Below are 20,913 nucleotides of genomic sequence, written 5' to 3'. Positions count from 1 at the left end.
GGAAAGGGAAGGAGCATTGTAACACAGGGTAAAAGGGTGGCCCAATGTCAAACATCTGTGGACTGAGGAGAACACCAGGGTCTGTGGGCTTGTGCTGGCTATCACAGAGACTAGATTTTGCATTTAGGACCAAGCTGACCTCCTGTGTTCCCAAGAACATGCCTGGTAGTAGTGTAATCTACTGTATGAGGTTATCAGATTTATTGACTTTTTTCACAGTAACTGAAAGTGCTGGAATTAAAACTCATCATAATTCAGCGTTAGGTTGAATTAGATTAAAAGGCTCCCTATAGTCATTAAACTGCTGGATTTTTAAACCAGGTTATTGCTGATCATATTTGACCCTACAGACAACTGTATCTGTTCCTTCTAGTTTCTCTCACAACTTTCAAAAATGTTCTTTTGCATCAGTGATGTGCTTTGCTTCAGCTGTTTTTGTCTTCTCACCACTTAAAAAGTTCGGCATTAGACATGCATAACTATGGTTTCTCACTATTGTTTCACCCAGCAGTAGTGAAAAGTACTTTGATGTGAAATAAGTATGTATTTTTCTACAGTCAGCTTTATTTTACACCTATTTCTACTTTCAGTTATAAAAGTAAAGTGAAGAAGAATAGAGTTCTTTCGCAGATACTCTGTGGACTTACTGGAATTTGAAAACTCCTCATTGAGTCAAAATTCACCATGGATTTCTTTTGTCCCTAGTCATGAACTGATGACCTAGATAGTAAAAGAAAATAAATGCCTGCAGCAAATAGAGTATGTGTTAGATATCTGAGTTTTGAGACATCCACAGGCCTAGACATTAGACTATCAGGATTTTCTTGTTAAAAGAGCTTATTGAGAGTTTTGAACCTCTGGGACCATCTGAAATTATAGAAATGGTATCTGGGAAGCTTTTCCTTAAAAAATAATAAAAAGCCAGGTGGTTGGTATCTCAGACTAGGTTACTTGAGCTATCCAGGGCATGTAGGACTTTTATGATTTGGATGGTTAGGAGCAAAGGTGATTTATTATGCTGAGAAAGTAAATTCTTTGTTTTGTTTGGCTGACAGTCTCGTTGTTGGGGTTTTTTTGGATGGGCAAGAGAGATGAAAAAAGGATGTGGGAGGGAAATTATTTCTTCATTCATTTTATTCTCCTAATGAAAAAGAAACATTTTTGTTTGGTTAGTTTTTTAAGCAGTCAGGAAAGGAGCCTTTGCTTATATTACAGACAATAAAGATGAAGATTGGGTTTGGAAAATTAATTCTTCTCTTCCCCTCCCTTCGTCAGCTGCAGGGAAATCTTACATATAGAGTATGGACATCCTCCTCTAAGTTAAAATCCATTTCTGGAAATACTGTTCTCCCCACTCCCTTAGGGACTGCTGTGCTGTATGCCTTCTCTGATTCCTCAGCATGACCAAAACCAATGACAAGCAAAGCAATATTGGAAACATCAGGCTTTCAGAGGCTTTTATGAATCTGTCACACCAGACATTAGGACTCACACAGGGAAGTGTGCAACCTGTGTACAGGCAGAAAACAGGTTTAGAGTAGAGTTCAGGCATGGGACTTAGGATCCCTACAGGTCAAATGTGCAAAAAAGCAGCACGAATCCTCTGTGTTCCAAGGTTCTTTCATGCAGACTCCTGGACCTGCGAGCAGTTAATTTTAGTTTTACTGTATTTGTGTTTACTTTATAGTCATACAGAGAGATGTTTCCATTAGTAAAGCATGAAAGGCCTTTTAATACACAGATATCCTACAGAATTCAAAGTATTATTTGTGGCAGGTCTGTACAGTGAAGCGGAGCAACCCAGCTCCTCACTGTGTTCAGTTTTCCAAGCACTGAAACACTCTCCATTTGGGGGGATGGGAGAGGGGCTGGGGGGTGGAAGTACATTTTTGTTCTTGAAAGTCTCTAGTGGACCTTATAAATTTGATTGTACTTGGCATTTTTGATATTCCTAGTCGCTTGCACACCACAGCAGCCACATGTTGTCACTTAAAATCTAAATATCGGATAACTGCTAACTGAGACTTTATTGTGTATCATGCTTATTTTAGGAATTACTTTTGTAAAGTAAAAATGACACTAACTCTAAAAGCATGTTTAATAAAACCTCAACAATCTGTGTGCTGAGTTTGCACATATTATGTTCTCATAATCAAAAGAAAAATGTAGAATAAAAATAGTAGAGAAGAACAGTGCCCGTTTTTGGAGCCTTGGACAGATGTAAGTGATTAGAGCTTCTTGTTTGGTTTGCTTTGATTTTTTGGTCTACTTTTTGGAAGTTCTGTCAACTTCACTTTTGCTTATTTCACTTTGTTTGGATAGTTTTGCCTTACTGAGTTTCCTGTGATGCTTCTGGATATATGAAAAGTCTAGTCCAAATCACAGCACTTCAAAAATAATAATTTTTCAGTTCTTGGGTTTCTTCAACCCAACAGAGTACTTCTCTCTCTCCAGGTAATAATATACTCACAATTACTTGCTGCCAAGTTTAGATATTCACCACGTGCAGTAGTGTGGGACTAGCACACACATTGCAGGGTGTTATTCCAGACTCCTGTGTAATATTATGCAGGACCAAGTCTGCCTTCTTATGGTTGTCCTCTTTAAAAAGGAAAGAAAAAAAGGAAAGCTACTTTCTTTCTTTATCTAGCTGTAAAATAATTCTTGCTAATACTCATGCTACACTGAGCAATTAATTGATTTTTTTTTTCCTCCTGAAAAATCATTGTCTAACAAGAATCTATTTGGCAAGTGGTCACATAAAGATCGTTCTTTTATTTAACATGGAAGTGTGGGTGGTTAGTTATACTTGGATCTATTTATACTCATATTATTTTTTCTAACTCAGCAGCTTTGCTTTTGCCTCTGTCTGCTGCTGTTGTCAGTTGTCTGCTTGCCCCTGTGAGGCCTCCTGGTTCTGGCTGCATGGGGAAGAGTAAATTACACAGAGATAGAGGGGGAAAAAGTGAATCACTTTGAGAGTGAATAAAACCCACTAATTTTGCAGGGAAAATAGTGCTGTTAAAAAAAGTAAAGACATACACTTTCCTGGTGTATGTCTTGGAATATTTCTAGTGCCACATGGAATATGTTGAATTTTGAAACTAACCATGGAGATGCGTATGCTTAAGTAACTTTGCCTTCCCTCACAAAATGTGAAGTTTGGTTCCTTGAACAAAATGATGATGGATCTGTAAGTTTACGGGGGTTTTGCATCATTGTTTTTCCAAGTGTCTATGCCATTCAGAATGTCGAGTTGTTGAAAGATGTTGACATGACGGCTTGGGCTTCTCTCCGCCGTGCTGCACGTTTCAAACTCTGCAGATCTTGCTCTCAAGATCTGAATATATGAAATCCTTTGTCTCTTAGGACTTCTTTGAACTCTGGTGCCCAGTTTGAGCGTTTGTCTTGGAGTAAGACCTGATGCAAATCAGATAGGAAAAAAATTGCTTGTTCAGGGTAAAGTGTTACCACAGGAGCTGCAGGTACCTGATTGAAGCAATTTCTTGGTGCCTAGTAGGTATTCCAGAAATGAGCAGTTCTGCTCTCTGGCAGACCTGTACACTGCATAGAATTAAAGATCTGTTTTTACCATAAGGCTGTACAGTCATTGCAACATGACTTCTAGCAGTGTGCTGCAAGAACATTTTCCTACAGAGAAAATTATTGTGCAGTAAAGGAAAGATTGCCTTGAGGTAGAAAGTCTGCAAGCTAAGCAAAACAGATTGCTGGGCTGCTGCAATCTTCCTGTGCCATTTTGGGCAAGCCTTGAAGTTGTTCAGTTCTTCTTATTCAGCATTTCACGAGTTGTGGGACTGAATTCATACATGTAAAGCAGCCTGACACTATTGCAACAAAGCTGTGTTATGCCACTTAGCCAAAGTGCAAAGTGTTATTACATCCTAAATCATAAAAAAGCTCTTTATTTTGGTAGACAAAACAGTAGAGTCATATCTCTACTTTCATATTCAGGCCATGTTCCAGTCTAGGTGCTTATGATGGTATGATACCTGCGGGATCTAGCCCAACTACAAATACTCAGAGATTTTCTGTGATTTTACAGAAAACCTCTATTTATCATTCAAGTTATATGCTGAAGCGTTAAAGTGGTTTTAAGATTATTGTCTCTTGTATTCAAGGATCTCAAAGGTTTTTAATAAACTAGGAATGTTTATATAGTAGGTACTTTACATGGCTATGGTCCTGGGAAGTTTTCATTCACAATGACTATGGTTAATGTGTTTCACTAAAGTACACTTTGCACACATCCTGAACTCTCAATGTGAAGTTCTGGCATTACTGAAATCACTGTGAGTATTATCACTGTCTTTCCTGAGACTAATGTTTCACCCTCTCCAAGAAAGTATATAGTGTAATTTATAGCAGGAGAGAAACCTCTTTTTGATGTGCTTTTTGTTGCTAGTGTTGTTACTGCTTCACTTCTTGTTTTTATTGGCTTATTTGTCATTAAGGTGACTTTCTGCTAAGAAAATGCACGTTATCTGTCTTGCCAGTATCTTTTGCATTGTCATTCTCAAATATTAGAAATTAATGCAACTGGAGGTGACAGCTGTTACTCTGCTTTTGTCATCTAAAATTGAACACTTTGGTGGTGTAAGAGGTGATCTGTTTTATCTGTTATTCTTGAGGTTAATAAATGTAGGTGGTTGTAACAGGTTTTTCAGTAGGAGGAGAAACCTTAACTTTAGCAATCCGAACATTTTAAGTAGGACATGGGCAGATAAGTTTTAAAATTTGCAAAATCAAGAGCAGCTGGAGCAACCAGAATAAATCAACCTGTCAGCCTGCTTTGCTAGTTAGTTCCAATCCAAAAAGAGAAGGTGATATTTGAAAATGTTCACTTTTAGGATTTCAACTGTAGCGAAGCGTGTTCTCCCTACTTTAGCCATCTTAACAAAGGCCATTTCTTCCACTGCTATGAATAAACAGTTCAAGAAAAAGGCAGTTCTTCGTCTTTGTAACGTATACATTTCTTAGACTGCAGTGTCAGTTTTACTGTGCTGCCCTGTCAATGAGTCTCAAATTCACCTCGAAGGATCACCCCCAGGGATGCCAGCTGAACCTTTGACCCTTCTGTTCTGACCGTCACCAAGGTTAACACATCATTACAGCTTGGGATGTCTGGAATACCTGTGCTTTTGGAGCCTTTATCAACCTACACTGTTTCACACAACTTAAACAGAAGTCTGTCTCTCGTTGGTTTTTCATAGGAAAATGGTTATTGATTTTTGAGAATGAGTTGTATTTCTTCCTAATTTTGCGTTAAAACGGATGTGAAGTTTTAAAACTTACAGATTAAACTCTGTTTTTCCTAAATAGCTAGAACAGCAACTATTGGCTATAGACAAAAGATGAGGAAGCATTTTCTATTAAAATTTGAAAATTGACAGATTCATGCCTGAACTGTTGCTTGCAGTACTACGTTGCTAAACAGTGCAAAAAAAATTATGGTGAGAGACAAAAGGGCAACATTAAGTATTGGTTTTGTGGGATATGTTCTGGCTACTAAGAGGTTAAGGTCCCTTTGTTAATTTGGAATTTTCTTACCAAGGTATCCTGTTGGAAAATTAACTGGTTATAATTAAAATGGAGTTTGGTTTGCTAACCTGAAAAATAGTATTTGAAAATACTTTTCTTGTCTGTGGCACTGATATGTAGCCAAGGGAATTCTTCTATAAGAGAAGCCCATTGACACAGATTTTCCACATATTTATTACAATATTAAAGGTGGGACTCAGTGGTCTTAACAATTCTATGATTCTAAATGTACTCCTAGTAGAGTTCTTTATTTTTTTCCAAGATTGTCCTCTGGTAAAACATGTAGGCCGTTTGGTTGACCAGACCTGCTTCTGGGTGCTGTTAATGGCCATCAGTTTTGTGTTCATGAAATAATGAAACCAACAGACATCAAAATCCGTTAATTCTAGCTCCTGTATTGTTTCAAAGGACTTCCACATTGTTGAATTGACACCACTAATGTTGAAAAGTCTTATAAAGTAAAGATGACCTATTTATTCTGGTACAGTGGAGAATGCCAGTGGAATTTTTGTTTCTGCTGATGGAGGTTACTTTTAATCCCAAGCAGCACACAGACTAGTAGTTTTTACTTTTATATTCACTCCTTCTTACCTGTTACAAAATGCAGTCTTTAAAATAAGTCTACACACATTACACCTAGGTACCTATCTGCAGGATTCAAATGATATGCAAATTTATTGTGTCCACGTTCAACTGAGAGAGATGAGATGATACTGGGACAGGATTGTATCCTTTTTGTCCCCTCTATAAACACTTTGAATAGTCTTTTAGGTAGCAAGCCTTAAATCATTCCTTTCACTTAGATTTATCTTTTAGGTAACAAGTCTTAAATCACTCCTTTCAATTAGATTTACGTCATTTTCCTTCTCTTAGGCTTGTCTGGAAACTTTTAATAGCATAACAATTAGACTAACTCCAGTTAGGTGTGATCCAGTGGTTTTTCCCTGTGTAACTGTTTGAGGAGTAGTTGACAGTGCCACAAAAGAAGTTTCTGAAAAGGAAAAATATTGTTTATTTAACCACATCATTATACAGAAGGAGAAACACTTCAAGCCACTCTAATATCTATGTGCCTATCTGACTCATTTAGCATATGAAATTTCTTTCCAATGGAATTCCATATGTATACCTTCTTTCTTCCAAATCCCCACTTAATGAGCTTCTGGTCTTTTGCTCCTCCAGGAAGTGTGTGTCTCATTAAATCCCTCTTCCTGCTTTGGTTTTTGCCTCCTCTTACGTCTCAGGAACAGAGTTGCTGTTTGGGCTACAAGTATGTTGAAAAGTTACCATTAAGATCATAAACTAATACCTTTGTGGTAAATTTCCAGGCAATTCTGCTATGGAATCAATTTGCTGTGTGAGCAGAATGAGCCTAGATCAAAATCTAACACATTATTAAAGGCAACTTTAAATACAGCAAAGATGATATTTTAATATTCAGTGCATCAAAAGGCTTGCATGTCAGCTTGTTCTTTGCAGGCATGTTTGAAACCATTAGTAGTCATATCAATAATACAGCATATATGCTTCAGTTCTTACAGGTCTTGAACAAAATTTTGAATCTAATAGGATCTTCCAGAACTTCATATTCAGATATTTAAGAATATTAAAGCATTTTTCTGAAATATAGTAGAAATATTCATGTTATATTCTACCAAACATTTCTTGCCAAATCTTAGATCTGGAAAAACATGTAGTATTTCACTGCAATCCACTGAAAGTGAATCTCATCAAAGGACAAAACTAGTTAAGATTTTATGGCACTTTGGTCAAATCTGGAACTATTTGAAAGGCAAAGAGAATCATCAGAACATTTTCCCCCACCCCCCTTTATCAAATATTCACTGTTATTATTACTTTTCTGGTCATGATTGACTTTCATTTTCAGTAGAATTTGGCTTTCTTTTTTTTTCAGAAGTCAACAATATGGCTGTCTTAGGAAAACTCTGTATGAAACACTATTAGGGACTACAGTCCCTAATAGTACAGTGCAAAGTACAATGCACACCTCATGAAGTCTTAGGTTAGCTGAATATTTCTTTTTTAATTTATCATACTGAAGGAGCTTTAGAACTTTTCCCCTTTATTTTCAGAATTTGAAAAACGTATTGAGTGTCTTCCACTAACAATGAATTTTCAAGGGTAGCAAGTATCAATTGTTTAGCTTTTCTGGACATAAATGAGTGAAAACAGGGGATCTATGTCCTCTAAGATGAACGAGGGTGATCTTTACTGGTAACAACATTTTCTGTCAAGTTATACTTTGGTGAAGACATCAGGGTAGTGACTTGACCTACTGTAATTTGTTTACATATTGCAGTAGTGGTTGATCCTGTTAATGTTTGTGTTGGAAAAGGAGGCAAGAAGACTCAGGAAGCTTATTGATTAGGTCTTTTGTTTGCATAAATGCTATCAACATAGTCCTTTAAATACTGTCTTCCATGCCTGTCCAATTTTCCCTGGCATTCTTTAGTGTGTTTTTGCCTCCTTTTCCTTACAACACAGAGTCTAAAATACTTTTCCTATAAATATTTGTACATATTTGGGGCAGAGTGTCTCAGGAGTGGTGAGTTCAGACCTTGGTGAGGCTTCAGCAGGTGGAAGCTCTTACATGTCCCATTTGTAAATGGTCCCTGATGGGTCAGGATGGCACTTGGTGTATCCATGGGCTACAGGCAGCACCTTTGGTCAGCACTGGGGACCAGGTTTGGAAGTTGGAATTGCAAACTCAACTACCTACACGTGTCAGTATGTCCATCTGATTGGCAGAAGTGTTGACTACCACATGCCTTCCCCACCAGCAAAGGACTCCTAAATTTTACCATCTGCTTTTGAAAAATTTGGCCAGAATGTTACATAGATGAGCCTTTTAGATGCAAAAGTATAACCTTTTTTTCTGTTTGTCATGCTAAGTAGCTGGCAAAGAAACAGTAATGTCTTTAAAAGTTAAGTGTTTGCTTCAGACTCAATATTTGGATTCGTATCTGTTTTGGAAGCATAGTTTAGGCTCTTTCTGTGTTCTTAGGGAAGAAAGTTTACTGTGGGAATGCATATGCAGGTTTTAACTTCCTGTCACTGTCATAAAAAAGCTAATTCATACCAAGCAAACGGAAATCTGATCAGGTAACACTTTAAGTTTTTTGTAAAGATTGCTTCTTATTCATTATGTGTTTTTTACGCTGCTCACACAGAGACGTCAGAGCTTCTTATTTATGTTAGGATAGAACTAATTTAAAAAAACAGCATGCACACAGACACAAGATGGAACAGAAAAAGTGTGGAGTAATTTCAATTTCTCTGCCACTTTTGCAAGCCAGTTCCACCAATAACAAACATCAGAAAACAGGAGACACTGATTTCCACAGAACCTGGCCAGCTAGGCTGTCGTTTGCTTTGCTTTGTAAATACAAATGGGGAAAGTTGAGCAGCTAGTATTACCAGTGTCCAGAACAGTTTTTCCCCTCTTCCAGCCACACTTCTCTCTCCACCTTTTCCATTGGTGCACTTTACCATACCCTTTTAGAAACAACAAAAATTGTACCAGGAGTTTAAACGCCACTGTGGCATCTGAGAATAATGGCAAGAAACTACTGCAAAGGAAGCAATTATCCCAGTAGGGCTTCAGAGCCCCCCTGAATGGCTCAGGCAACCCCCAGCCGTGAGCAGACAAGGCAAGGCCAGAGGCACCACTCTCCAGGCTTCAATCTCTTCATTCCTTCTGGCTTTTCACAGGGCAATCGCCTCCAGTTACACACTGAGCGATGGGCGGGTCGCTGCTCCAAAGGCAAGGGCCCAGTGGGAAGAGCCCAACTGGTAGGCAGCCTGTTCCTGCTGCCACTGGAGCCGTGTTTCCCACTGTCCAGCCTTGCAGTAGCCCACAAACAACAACTGTGTGAGGGTATCATGGTTAAAGGATGGCAGTGGGAAACATGTGAGCATCAGGCAGCAGCGATCCCACTATGTGTAGAGAATGGGAACAGTGTGTGCTTTGTTCTGCTTGACTGCAACCTGTGCTGGCTTATTTTATGAGGAAAAGAAACTCCAAGGAGCTCATGGCTTCACTGTCTGCTGCTAAAAATCAACTTGTATTGTGTAATCCCCCGTGGCATCAGAGGGCTGAACGTTTGTGAACGGACCCGAGATCTGCAGGTCATTCATTGCCTGTTGAGTCTCTCTGGAGGATCCAAAGTTGAGCACAAAAGTAATGATGCTGGGCTGCTGTGTGAGCCGGGGCAATTGGGGGATTTGATCTTTACCTCTCTGTGCATACGTTCTCCTTATTCTTTGTAAGTTTAAATTGTAGCATCTTCCAAGCAGGAGCCTTTCTGTAGCTGTAATGTCTAACCCAGTTGATTTTTCGGTGTTCCTTCAACAAAAATGAAGGTTACGCTCAGATTTGCTTGCGGCTGCCTGTGACTGCAGGCTTTTGCCTCAGTTCTGTAACACAAGGCTTGTGTGAAGACCAGAGAAAATACAAGGAAATCTGTGATTTATGATTTGCATGTGCTGCAGTCACGAGAGCTGCAGTGATTGTTGACGGAAGGGTGAAATGTGGCAGATTAATATATGACTTTTGTGTTTAACTGTTCATGAAATATGATCATCGTGGTGCATGTTTTCTTTTTTTTTGACGGTGTTACACAAATGCTCTGAAAGGTTTAATGTTTTCACAACTTTGTCTGACCAGTATAGTCCTTCTATAAAAGTTAGAGTTTTACTAAGCTTAGGCTCAGTCAGAGATAAATGCAATAGAAACTTAACACAGATTTATATGCTCCTTTTGCAGCATGGTCTCATTTCCATGGCATGTCATCTTGGTCAAAAGTCAGAGAATCAGTAGGGTTTTAGTTATGTTAGAAAACATTTTATATTTTTTCAAGGTTAGCTTTGCAGAATATTTGTTTATTCATAGTGTTTACTTGACAGGGCCAACACTCCTTTGGAATTAAATTTGATTATAAAGTTTTGAAAGAAAATGTTTTGAACGAGAAGTCAAATATGTCTCAAAATTTAAAACTGTCAAAACACAAACTTGGAAATGTATAAAAGAATCCACTGCGTTTTTGTCACCTGTGACTAATTTTATTTGCTTAGTTTGGTTTTCTGTTTGTGTTCTCTGCCATAAAGAGCTCAGGTTTACCCCCAGAGGAACACGGAAACTCATTCCTCCCTTGGGAAGCTGCTGTGCCAGCTCCAGGGAGGAAAGCTTTCACAGGCAATTTAGTGCAGGAAGTGCAGCAGTCACGGGAAGGATCCGGGAGCCTGTGATTTGCATCCCCTTCAGCAAGGAGCCAGCAGTGGGCAGCCAGTCTCAGAGGGGATGTGCCTTCTCCTCAAGTGGGAGTCTGAGCCAAAACTGCTGCATTTCAGAAGGTCACTGAATGACTGAAGCCACAGCTGAAAATAATGACCTGATGCACAGACCATGCCAAGAGAAAAGTTTTGAATAATTCATTTCTATTTCTGTCCTCTGTTCTCAAACTGTGACCATTTCGTTGTTGTTTCACAATTGTACTTTTAACTCCAGGAGAACCTTGGGTTTGCATGTTGAAAGCCTTTCGTTTTCTTGTGGGAGCTCATGGTATAATAAGACCTATGAACTTCTACTTCAAATCTCTTGGTAACTCAAGTCCTGTCAGAACAGGCTCCTGGCTGTTCTTCCTATAGAAGACCTTATATAAGGACCTTGAAAAGCCTCGTATTTTAGAGCGGTTGCTGTGAGAGATCTGCACTCTGAAAAATATCTTTCTTCAGATTACAAGTTTTGGTGAATTTTTATCTATCCATGCTTCTAAGCTTTGAAGTTGAAAGTTAGGACTCTGCTGTTGAAGACTTTGGCTCTGCACAGCTCCTCTCTCCTTAGTGGAAAGTAGGAAATTTCCTCTTGATGAAATGCACCCCATGATATACAGTTGTCTTAAATCCATGTTGTTGTTCTGATAACATTAACCCCAGCCTTAGAAGAGTAAGACAACATTGGTTAATGCCGACAATGACTGTTAGGAACTGGAATCCCCTCAAAATCACCATCAGAGCCTGTACCCCCCTGAAATGGCATGATAGTTGTACTCCACCCTCCACCCCTGGTGCTGTCTGCAGGGTTTAGGAGTGCTCTGCACCGTGCAAAGTTACTGCAGAGTTGGGTCTGGTCATGTAACTGGGCCCTTGAGCTCCCTGGAGAGCTGATACAAAACCACCCTTGGCTTTATCCATGGTGACTTTTTAACACAGCCCCTCAGAGTGACCTTGGCTTGTCTTTTGCAGTGTGGGCACTCTCAGTGGGAAACGGGCTGCTAAATTCCTCTGGAGATTTGGGTTATGTAGTTTCTTTTATGGGTACCAGGTAGGATTTTTTTATGTGTTTTAAAATGTGTGGTTTGTTAGTATTATTTTTCCATATTACATTTGTGATTCTTTAGGTAACGTAATTAAAAACTGAGAGATTTTGTGTGGCAAATTAACCCTGGCTGGTCTGAAATTTTGTCCTTGGAGGTGTGTAAATAACACAGTAGTGGTGATGCTTACAAGAAAATTGCTATGTAACTGATACCTCAAATCATCTGACTTGCTAAAGGGGAGAGAAAAGAAGACATACCAGACGTTGAGTTCAGTTCAAGTTCACTTTTATTTCTGATTTCAATCACTGATTGCAGTGAAAGCTACCTATGCACCAGTGCATCCAGGGCAGACTCATACGTGAGGTTAAATTTACAGTTTTACAGACATGCTGTAGTTGTCATTACAGACACATCATTCCTATATTGGGCCTTCTTTGTGTGTTGCACAAAGATTGCTAGTTCCATATATTTTTTAGTAACCCATGGAATGTGACTCATGTATTGCCTATGAGTTGAGTTTAGTGCATTTTTTGTACTCAGTAAATAACACTATGAAAAACAGTTTCTGAGGTGTTGTGTGTCCTTCTTTTTTTTTTCTTTTGAGATCTTTGTAGAGCAGATTTAAGGCTATGAAGATAGTTGTCACATGGTTCAGTTATGGGATTTTAATCTTGGTTTGTAATAAGAAAGGAAGTATTACATAGTAAATGTTTTGTATTGTAGCTGTGAAAGCATTCCCGGGAAGTATTTTCCTGGTTCATATATTGTCATATAAACATAACTGTCTGTTCAGAAATTAGCTCTGACTAATGTGAGCCAATACGGATTATTTTGAATTAAATCTTCCTTTGTGATTAACAAAAACCAAATGTTTGTAGAAAGTAAGTTTGGGATCATTACAATTTTAAAACTTTTGAAAATTGTGTATGCTAAAGTGTGGATTTTTCTTTTCTGAATTTGATTTATGACATTTTGCATATATCTTGGCTGTTTCCATGGTCTTGTTGGGTGAAGTATCAAACACATGTGGTAATTCTGATATTTGATGCCTTGTGATAATGGCAAGGGCTGAATAACTCTCAGCTGCCTCTGAAGTCACCAAGCAATTCAGGACACAGATAAACCTTAAGCCTTTGTAGATATCCATCATCTTGTGGTTACAACCGTTAATAATGAGGCCATAAAAGTGAGAAAGGGAGTCTTAGGAGCGGACTTGAATCTGATTCTGACTCTGATGTATCCTATCTGGATTGGCAGGGGTGCCAGAAACAGCAGCTTGAGTCTATTGTCATTTTATCTACCTTAAAAGCTCTTTCTTTTTGCGTAAAGCAATCTTACTATGCATTTTGTACCGTCCTTTAGACTCTACCATACAGACCAACAAAACAGTCTTGCAATACTGATAGGCCTGAAGGTAGAGGGGAACAATTGACTTGCACTTTGTCATGACAGATTTACAGCACAGGAAGACCACTTGAAAGAATGTTTCAGACTACTTTCAAATAGAATTTTTTGTGTGTTTGATCTGGAGGAGGCAGCATGTACCTTCCTGGGGTCCCAGAGAATGGAACGGAAAGCAGGACAGACTCCTCTGTCTGAACTTTGAAGTTAAACAAGAACAAACTTTAATCATTGGTGGAGACCTGTTCCAAACATGTTTTGATGTCTAGCGTCTGATATTTAAGCGTGCTATAATAGATAGGGAAGACTGCATGGGATTCACAAAGCTTGGAACAAAATACAAATTTTTAAATAAAAATTTAAGATAGATAGTCATTTATACTCTTTTTTGTTCAACTCTGTTGAAACTGCAAAGTTGTCTTCTATTGCTGACATTCCATGCTTTACACTCCATGCTGCAAGTCATTTTATGGATATTTTGGGATGCTAGACCACATAAAGGAAGATGAGAAAACTCCTTGTTTCTTAACTAAGAATTAAAACCTACATTTTACTTGGTGACACTATTAATTACAATTGCCTGTACTCGCTTTGTTCTTTAACTGTTTTATTGTCATTTATAATTAGCTGGTATGCTTTTAGAGCAAAGACTGTGTCTGATAGGTTAATATCACATACCCATCACTCTCCATTTAAATAAAATGTGTTGTCATGTATGCTGTGTTGTAAAAGACTGAAATAGATGAAATTTGTGGTATCACATATGCAGAAACCATGGCTATACAAAGAGAGGCCAGTATTTCATTCTGTAGTCTAAATTTCATTTTCCTTTGGATTAAAGTTTGCTTTAGAATTATTTTGCAATAGAGCAGATTTCATTTTTTAAATAGAACTAAACTAGGAGCTAAAGGAAAGCTTAAAAAAAAAAAGTCTGTCACCTTTATATTTGGACTTCCCAAGCATTTCTCTCATTGCTTCGTTCTGTCTCATATTTCATAGCACATTTCTGTGAAAAGTAAATGAATCACCCACATATATAAAAATATTTCTTAACACAGACAGATGGATATGGATTTATACATACAGAAATTTACACTCATATACACAACACGCATAGGTATATAAAATATGGTCTTAGAATAAGAATAAATGTGTGTACAGCTATACTGAATACTTGGTGGTATGTTGTAGAACCCTTGGGTAAGTTTTTATGGATTTGATTTATTGGCTGACTGAGTTGATTCATTATTTGTATATGATTTTTTGCTGCTGGGTGGCCATAATTTACAATTCTGGACCTGGTTAACTCTGTGGGTGCCTCGAGATTTCTGTATGAACATCTCTGACTATTGTTTAAAGAGATAAATGAAGTGGACTTGCTTGAATGAGCAATTTACTCATGAGGAGCAAAATGTGGTCAGGCAGGCAGGTCATAGATAATAGCTTTCAATAAGTCTTTGTAAGTCAGCATACTATCATATGTTCTCTCAGAGTGCAGATGATAATCCATACATGTTACAGGCAACTGAAGATCATCTGTGATCACAATCTTTTTCTCTTATTAGAATTCAGTGCTATTCTTGTATTACCTCTACTTGCAAAGCCCTGATAGACCTGCTGGTAGGGACAGGACAGAACAAAACCCTGAAGAGGTGTGAAAAGTCAAAAAGTGGCTTGGCTTCATTTCGGTATAAATGAAACACGGCAGGCACTTTCAGAACTGGACTGAAAGCTTTGGCAGTTTGGCAGAGTGATCCTTTTCCCATAACACACAGTATCTACCAGAGTAGTGCAATAAAACTTTTTGCTGTATCTTGTTTACAGGGAAGAGAGGACTTACCTTTGTATTCAATATGGCAACAACTCTTCTGGAGTTTTGGGGTGTAATGGCACACTGCCTGTCCCCTTTTTGAGCCTTTATACCATTTGCTGCTATAAAGTCCAGCTGGTGTAGTCTGGGGCAGGGGCAAAAATATGAGAAGAGCCAAAGCACTCAGATTAAAATGCCTTCATTAACTGTTAATATCCACAGACTATAATTTGAATTTGCAGGATTTCAGATACTGTCACCTAAAGTGATTTGAGTCTTTACTGCTCTAAATGCCGGATATGAACTGGACTTACTGAACATGAACTTAGTAAGACAAAGAAAAGTAGCAGTGATTCTTCATGTGTTCCTACCAAATTTCACATGAATGTGTTTCATCATGTCCTTTCGTGCTTAAAGCCATTGGTCTACAGTCCATAGGTATTTCTGAGGTTTCCTGTTGTGAGGAAAAGTGGCAAACATTGCACACAGACAACGTAAGTTTGTCACAGCTGCAGTTTTCATTTGCATTGTCTCATTAATAAACAGAAGGGCTTGATCAATTTTACCAAGATGGTGGGTACTTAATTGTTACAATTTAATGAAAGACTTTAGTAGTTACCAACCACCCACCAGCGGAAGTTTGCTTTTTTTCTAGCCATCTGTGGCTGTTCCAGTTACAGATGTATAATTCCACATCCACTTGTGGTACATTTTATTGTAGCTGTGTAATTCATCACAATTCCATGTGTCATAACCATCACTGTAGCTAAAGTTCTAAACATTTCTTACATTTTCAGAAAAACAACCAAACAAACAGAAGATCAGCGAAGGAAAACCCTTTGCAAATGCATTCGGAATTCCATCTTGGAAGCACGACTTCCTCCAGTAGGCATGTCACATCTTAGGAAGTCTACCTCAACATCCATGAGGGAATGTTTCCTCTGCCTCTTCTTCCTTATCTAAATCTCAAATAACTTGGAAGAAAAGCAGCTTTCAATGATTTTTTAGTTGTTCATATGTTTCTGCTTTAATGCTGCTTCTCTCCATCTATGCTTTGAAGAGTCTTGTGGTGATTCCTACAAGAAATTCCTAGGAAAACTCTTGCTGGAGGTTACAATTTCTGCAAGAAATGCAGTTGTGTCGTATTATAATGGATTGGAATGGGATTTTATTAAGTGGTAAAATAACAGAGAAGCACGAATGGTACTGAATGTCAGTGGGACATAGAGGACGTATGAAAATCACTGCTTTCAGTTTACATGGGTTTGAAATCATCAGATGAGTTGGTAAATTCCTGTGATATGTAAATACATTTCTTTGTTAAATCCAGTGCATTCATTATTGATATACATAAAAAGTATATATTTCTGCATGTGTATTTGGATATACAAAAACCACAAGTGGAAATCTTTCTAAAACTGTTTTTTTAAAATTCCTTGCATAGATTAATCGGAAAATAAATCACTTTCTGTGATTTAGGGAGCTGTAAACCAGTAATAATTATAGATAGACTTCTAGTTATATTTTACATTCCCTGCTCCTGCTTACCAGTTCAGGCAGTCAGCAGTCTAAAACTTCGCGTAGATTCTTGAAAAATGTGTATTTGCAGGCCACCTTTATTTTTTTCATTCTTCATGCCTCAAATCCCCACTGAAATTTCGGCGTTACCGGCTTCCTGGATGACAGAGGACATTTCTCTTCTGTTCTCAAGCAGCGAGTGCCAAAGGCAACGGGCTGAGATTTGTATGCAAGACTACCTACGTTACACGTGCACGTCCATTTATCTCAATAACTGACTGTCATCTCCGCGCGCCCACATCTTACAATGATAATAAGAGCCCAACGCTGCTCAAGATGTCGAATTTTCAGGGATGGATTTCTAGCTGCAGGCAACCCCGGCTAAATGCCTCATATTGAGAACACTCTCCTCCTTGTCACTGACCGCATCAGACCCTTTCATGTAGCTGCATATGTGGCTTTTATTTGTTGTGGACTTCCACCCCTGCCTTGAACTGCGGTGGTTTTCACAAGTGATTTGACTCTTAAGCACATGTTCACTTCAAAATGTAGTTAATGCAATTAAGGAACATTTTTGTGTGTTGAGGTAATGTATTCAGCTGCCTATACAAATTTTGCTGCGTTTTGGTGAACTTTGAAACTTGTTCAACCCTTCGGTCAACAGAGTGGGAGAATAAATAGTTTTAAAGGAAGATCAGATATTTTCATAGGCGTTTAATAGGAATTTTTATATAACATAATAAGATTTGGAATCACAGAGGGTAAGTATGTTTTCTGATTTGGGGGTTATTTGTATTCCGTTATCTTCCGAAAGCTGAATCCAAAATTAAGAGCAGAACGTTATTCATTTCCCAGTAAGAATTTAATTGCTTCTGCCCGTCTGCTTATCAGCCTTTAAAATTACTAATTTAAAGGTGAAAGAACTAAAGAATAAAGAATTTCCTTCACTTCCTTAAGAAATGAAAACCAAAACAAACACAAAATTCATAAATAATAATGAGCACAACCAGCAGTAGGATAGCGTACACATATTTCTTGTCAAGAAAAAGTAATTGCAGCACTTGATGTGAAAATGAGATTTATGTCTAGTACTAATTTTTACTCTCCACCTGATTGTATCAGTACATGGGAAGGGATTGTAGGTTTTCTGGCTGACAAGCATTTAACAGGCCGTTGAACAGCCAGTATTACGTTATGCAGAATGAAAAAAAAAAGAGTAATAGGGGTCCAAATCTGAGAGGTTTTAAAATACTGATATAAAACTCAGAGGCATATTTTTTGTATAAGAGAAAGAAGTTGGGCTAATAGTACTTTTTTTTTCACTTTTTTTTATATGGTTTGGAAAATCACTGTTGGTTCCTTTTGTTTCATTATCTGTAACAAAACATTTTTCAAGTCGATGTTATTAAGTCGCTAATTCATATTAAGGTATTTTTGTCGTCTTTGATTTGTCCTAGATCAGAGGAGGAAAGCTTATGATCACATACACAAGAAAGAATGATGCTGGAAAATATGTTTGTGTTGGAACAAATATGGTTGGAGAACGTGAAAGTGAAGTTGCGGAGCTCACTGTTTTGGGTAAGAATTCCTCCTTTAAGACTTTGTTGATGAAAATGTCCAACTTTCATTTTTCCTAGTAAGCTTTTTATTAAGGGTCATTCTCATCTATTGAAAATGTAGAAAATATTGTTAGTCACGATTGTGTTCCAGCAAATAGGAGGCAGTTAATGGCTCTTCAGTCCACCTGGAACTATTTTTTCTATCAGAAGACACTTTCATACTTAGTTCTCAAACTGAAAATAATTCCAGCGTCCACTGATTGGATCAGTATTGTGTAATAATAGCAAAGCAAAAATGTTAAGAAGCAGAGGCTTGACTTTTCCATCTTGCTGAAGAAAATTAGAATTATTCTAAGTTTCTACTTGAAATACTTATTCTTTCATTTGCAGTTGTGTGTACTAAGTACAACAGGTCTGCTTATTCAAGTGATCCTAATGATAGTTCCTCTCAGCATCAAAAAATATGTTTTCATTTAAGATAACTGAGCTTAGCTGAAAACTACATTTTTTGCTGCTATTGCAGAAACAAATCCTTTACTCCAAATGCAATCTCAGAATTCTTCAGCATGGAAAAACTCCCTCATGTTCACTGCAGATGCATCTTTGGGAGTTTTCATTCAAAATATCTCCCATTTTACTTTAAAATAGGGGAGGCTTGAAGTAGCTTAATTGTTTCTGGAAAATAAATATATGTTTTATCACCATCCAAGGCATGGTTCATAGCACAGTGGTTTCCATCACAGTGCTGCTGCAGCTCTTCTGTTGTTGTTGTTGTTTTTCAGGATGTGAGGCAATGACCTGAAGTTGTGTCAGGAGAGGTTTGGGTTGGATATTAGAAAAAGGTTCTTCACCCAGAGTGTGGTTGGAACATGCTCCTCAGGAAGGTAGTCACAGCACCAAGCCTAACAGAGTTCAAGAAGTGTTTGGATGATACTCCCAGGCACTTGGTGTGACTCTTGGGAATATCCTGTGCAGGGCTAAGAGTTGGACTCGATGATCCTTGTGGGTCTCTTCCAATTCAGCATATTCTGTGATTCTGTGACTCTTTTTGTTGTTTGGTTTTTGATTTGGGGAATTTTTTTAAATTCATGTCTAATAGCTGTCCTGTCAGTCTTTGGCACTTTTATTTGTCTTCACTACTTTGTAGGAGTTAGGACTCAGGCAACTTGAAGATGTGTTCAGAGTCCTATGTGAAGCAGGGGTTTCCATAATAAAAAGGAGTTTGTGTGCCATCTTGAAGTTGTTCAAACTGAATATCCAAACAAGACAGTGGTGTGTAACCCCTTAGAAGCTAAGGAAGACTTTCTGTGATTCACTGCACTGTTTTGGTTTTGTTTTACAAAGACTTCCAAAGCACTTTTGGAGGAAGTTCATTGTCAAATAGACTTATAGAACTTCCAAACAAAATCTGAAATTGAAAGTAAGTTGTAGTTACATGGGTGAAACCCTGGCACCAGGTTCCTATTTAACTGTACCAGTTAATAGCTCATCACTAGTCTACTACCAACCAGGGGATCATGGCGTGGGATATTCGGTAACCTAGGCTGAAAAAATAGTACTCTTGCTAAACACCCATAAGAGAGAGGCATTGCAGGCAGAGGTCTGCCTGGCTTTTTCTTCATCTCGTGTTTCCTTCAAACATATTTCTGATTTTCAGCCTGGGGAAACTAGTGAGGTTTTGTTTTCAAACAGGACAGTAAAGCTTTGAATGTCTTACCAGTGTGTGTCTAGAAATCCTTAATACACCTTATTCTTTCAACTCAGACTTGAGTTGAAAAAGCACGAGAAATATGCTGACTTCATCTATTAAAATATTTCTACATAAATCTTCCATTTATGGGTTTTGGTTATTTAGAAGTTGAACTTTTGCTTTTAGGTCTCTGCTTTAGATCAGAGGGAGAATGCCAGAAACTGTAATATTAGACAGTTTCAAAGTGATCCTTGCTAAGCTTTCCTTGTATGTACCAAATAGTCGTGTGACAAAGATAGATACTGAAATCAGTGCTGATTTCCCTTATCCGTTTCTGCATTTGAATAAGAGTGTTATGAATGGGCAGACAAAAACTCGTGGAAGTCCATTAGTCTTCTTTTAGGAGACTGATCTAGAGAACAATGTGCCTCTTGTGGGTTTTGCAGTCAGGCAGCAGTCCTGGACTTACCAGATCAGTCTTTTTTCTCTTGCATAATTAAGTTGAATATTTTTCCCCAAACTATTCTTGTGCTGAGGTTTAATCCTAAATGTTCTTTTCTTGCATTCAGGTTTCAGGTTTTTTCAGCACCTACAAGGAAGGGGCCAGGGCAGGGGGGGTTGTCTGTATTTGTGTCGTTTTAAATTCACAGCTACATTCTGTAGATCTCTGTTTTATTTCTCACATCTTGTATATGAACCCAGTCTAGAACTGACAGCTTAAAGATCAACTTGCTATTTAATTTAACGTTATTTCCTAATATTGCCAACAAAGTTAAGTTTTCTACAGCATAAGTGTCCAGCTGGTCTAGACATCCTCGAGAGTAAAGGAAGCTTTTTTTAATAGGGCTTTGTTCAGTTCACATTCCCACTTCAGTACTTTTTGAACCATTCACTAAGTTTTTATAATACTGAATCTCTGTATCTTTATCTGCAAAGTCAGAGTAATATTTAGAACTGCCATTTTCAAACACAAATGTGAGACATGAAGAGTATGGGCTTGTCTTTTTATCCTTCTGTCGGGTGCTTTTGTGCTTCTGT

General features: G+C 38.1%; 1 protein-coding gene across 1 annotated transcript in view; it reads left to right on the top strand.

Annotated features, from left to right (window-relative positions):
• ROBO1 (roundabout guidance receptor 1) overlaps window positions 1-20,913 on the top strand; it is a gene marked incomplete at its 3' end in the record, with an annotated part of 647,376 nt that overhangs the window by 603,239 nt on the left and 23,224 nt on the right. The window contains exon 6 of the mRNA XM_029961508.1: window positions 18,084-18,204. Within this exon, the coding sequence (XP_029817368.1) occupies window positions 18,084-18,204 (121 nt within the window). The remainder of the gene's footprint in view (window positions 1-18,083; window positions 18,205-20,913) is intronic.

Source organism: Manacus vitellinus, unplaced genomic scaffold (assembly GCF_001715985.3).
Source record: "Manacus vitellinus isolate BGI_N305 unplaced genomic scaffold, ASM171598v3 scaffold_35_pilon, whole genome shotgun sequence".
NCBI classification, from domain to species: Eukaryota; Metazoa; Chordata; class Aves; order Passeriformes; family Pipridae; genus Manacus; species Manacus vitellinus.
This window is presented reverse-complemented; position numbering and strand designations above follow the sequence as displayed.